At 40.2% G+C, this 3,232-nt stretch overlaps 1 protein-coding gene across 1 annotated transcript; it reads left to right on the forward strand.

The window, feature by feature from the left end:
* The first annotated feature begins 1,180 nt into the window (after positions 1-1,180).
* On the forward strand, positions 1,181-2,964 carry foxl2b (forkhead box L2b). Its single transcript, XM_084412746.1, has 2 exons — positions 1,181-1,345; positions 1,727-2,964. The coding sequence occupies exon 2, from the start codon at positions 1,729-1,731 to the stop codon at positions 2,596-2,598; it is 870 nt and encodes a 289-aa protein (XP_084268872.1). The 5' UTR covers positions 1,181-1,345; positions 1,727-1,728; the 3' UTR covers positions 2,599-2,964.
* Positions 2,965-3,232: the final 268 nt, after the last annotated feature.

Genomic DNA, 3,232 nt, shown 5'->3' on the forward strand with positions numbered 1-3,232 from the left:
GTAAATGTAAATAACATCATATATACACAACATACAATCATATATATATATATATAAAATTTTCTGCTTACTGTATAACCAAATACTGAGTCTGAAAAAGTATTAATTTATTATAACATTAATTACAGTGTCTGAGCAAGTAAATTTAATTAATTTGTATTTTATTAAGAATCAATTAATGCTGTCATATAAAAGAAATGCAAGTAAACCACACGCAAACTCCACAGATCTCTAGTGCAGTTTCCATTCAAAAACAAAAGAAATGTTTCGGTCTCTGTCAAATTTCAGAGGCGTGAAGGAGCCGAAAGATGCTGATGACATACAGAACACACAGCTGTTACACCTGTGTGTGTGTGTGTGAGAGAGAGAGAGAGAGAGAGAGAGAGGCTGGGCTTGGATATCAAAATCTGCAGCTATAAATCAATTAGAAATAAACTCCTATATAATAATGCATGAAATATTTATACAACAAAGCTGAAGGCTTTTGTTCTTTTTAGATAATATTTGGTTGCACTTTATTTTAAGGTGTCATTGTTACAGTGTAATTATATATTTAAGTACTGAGTAATATTAATAACGTATTTACTATAGGGTTAGGGTTTGGTTGAGGGTTAGTTGCATGTAATTATGCATAATTTACTGTTAACTTATTACTATGGTAAGTATATGTAACAAGGACACTGTAAAATAAAGTGTTACCTAATATTTTATAAAACATAGGCTACTGTATTTCCCCCAAAATATTTGTATTTATTCATCTTTTATTAAGGAGTTAAATTAGATGGGCTTAGAGATAAATGTTTAGGCTAAGAGTCGACATAAAGGCAGGTTAAATTACTATAGGCTGTATTAATGCATAAAATAGTGTCAAATAGTTAAATAAATTGCCTAGACCTGTAACCAAAAATATGCACAAAAAATAATAATCATTTTTATATTTAGTACTGGTAGCCTATGGAGTTAAATCTAATCTAATAAGTAAAATAATATAAATCTATTTAAAGAGGATCTCACTTATGAATAACAATGTTATTTTTGTGCAAAACGCATCGGTGTGTTTGTTAAGCGATGAGAGAAACGTGACGAAAGCGGAATATGACGAGAGATCAGCGAGAGCCTGACGACACCAGAGTTTCGCATTTCACGAGAGGGAGAAAAAACAGTTTCAGGATCTTCCAGAAGAGCCTTCGAGCTTAAACCACACTGAGATCCCGAGTCCATCACAGCAAAACCCGAGCAGCTCTTATTTCATCCAACACGGACAATATTTAAGAGTTTCTGTCATCATTTATGGATCTGCGGTGACCTGATGCATGCACAAATCATCCAAAAGAGCTAAAATCAGGTACGTCCCGTTTCAGCCAAACTCATGCGCTCGTAAAAATGAGTTTTTGGAAACCCAAAGAATCATTAGCGATCAGTTCCGTTTCCTAGAACATTTTAATAATCTAAAAACCGTAATCCACTATAAAGCGGTTCGACACACTCTAAAAAAAAAATCCTGGGTTGTTTCAACGGTCAAATATGTTCAAACCAAATCAAAGTTTAACATTTTAATTTAAAAAAAAATCAAACCAACGGTTAAATTTGTCCATATTTGACCGTTGAAACGACCAAACATTTTTAGAGTGAAGGTTCTTCACGGAACCGTCCGATACCAATACAACACCTTTATTTTTATCGTGAGGTGTTTGTTTTGATGTTTTGTTTGCTTATGTTTTTGAAGCGATGGCATCTTACCATAGCTTGGGTGATGACGCAATGGCTTTGATGGTCCACGACACCAACGCGGTGAAGAAGGAAGAGTTCGCGAAGGACGAGCCGGTCCAGTCAGACCCGAGTTCCGACCCGAAAGCGGACCCGTCCCAGAAGCCTCCGTACTCGTACGTGGCTCTGATCGCGATGGCCATCCGGGAGAGCTCGGAGAAAAGACTAACCCTCTCCGGGATCTACCAGTACATCATCACCAAGTTCCCCTTCTATGAGAAGAACAAGAAGGGGTGGCAGAACAGTATCCGACACAACTTGAGTCTCAACGAGTGTTTTATTAAAGTTCCCCGGGAGGGTGGCGGCGAGCGCAAGGGGAACTACTGGACCCTCGACCCGGCTTGCGAGGACATGTTCGAGAAGGGGAACTACCGGCGCCGGAGGCGCATGAAGCGCCCGTTTAGACCGCCGGTGGCTCACTTCCAACCGGGTAAGTCTCTCTTCGGAGGCGACGGATACGGAAACTACCTACCTGCCCCAAAATACCTCCAGTCCGGCTTCATGAACAACACCTGGCCGCTCGCTCAGCCTCCGCCACCGATGAGCTACGGGTCCTGCCAGATGGGCAACGGGAACATGGGGGCCATGAAAGGACTAACGGCCCCATCCTACAACCCCTATAGCCGAATGCAAGCCATGGGCCTTCCGAACATGATGAACTCGTACCACCAGCAACACCATCAGGCCCAGCAGCAGCAACAGCCCTCGCCGGTTCCGTCCAACAGCGCGGCGGCCCTGCAGTTCACCTGCTCCCGGCAGCCGGCCGAGCTCTACTCGTACTGGGACCACGACGCCAAAAACTCTACGTTACATTCGCGGATTGACATTTGAACCGAATCACATCGCATTCGAGGGACTTCGAATTCGGTCGATCATCTGAGGTAAACAGGGTAACTTTTTGTTGATGAAGAACTAACCAACACTAGGCTACCTGGACAGCATGGATAATTTTTTTTATATTATAAATCAGTAGTTTTGATTCTCGACTTCAGGGTAAAACGTTAATAAAAAAAGAAAAGAAATTTACTTTGTTTGTGGACAATGTGAATAGCCTATTTACACGATTGTTTTAGGACCATTGTGATTTTTACGTTTTGGATTGTCAAGCCAGCACTTATTTTCTATGCTTTCAATAAACTGTTTTGATTAAAATGTAGATGTATTTGGAAGATGTTAGAGGGGTCTGTTATTTCACTCAAAAAAAAACCTGACCCGATTACGCTCTAAAAACTAAACACCGCAGGGATGTTTCAACGGTCGAATATGGTCAAACTAAACCGTTGGTTTAAATTTTTAAATTAAGTTTTTAAACCCAACGGTTGGTTTTGTCCATATTTGACCGTTGAAACATCCCAGCATTTTAGCATAATTTACAGTGATATTCCTGCTCTTGAGAAGAATGGCGTAATTATAGTAATAAATCACCGTTAATGTGATTGTAAGACCCGTTCTTCAATTCTGTTTC

Source organism: Rutilus rutilus (genome assembly GCF_951802725.1).
Source record: "Rutilus rutilus genome assembly, chromosome: 6".
Taxonomy (NCBI): domain Eukaryota; kingdom Metazoa; phylum Chordata; class Actinopteri; order Cypriniformes; family Leuciscidae; genus Rutilus; species Rutilus rutilus.

Coding starts and splice junctions, on each gene's coding strand:
- foxl2b (XM_084412746.1), top strand. CDS start 1,729: ATGGCATCTTACCATAGCTTGGGTGATGACGCAATGGCTTTGATGGTC.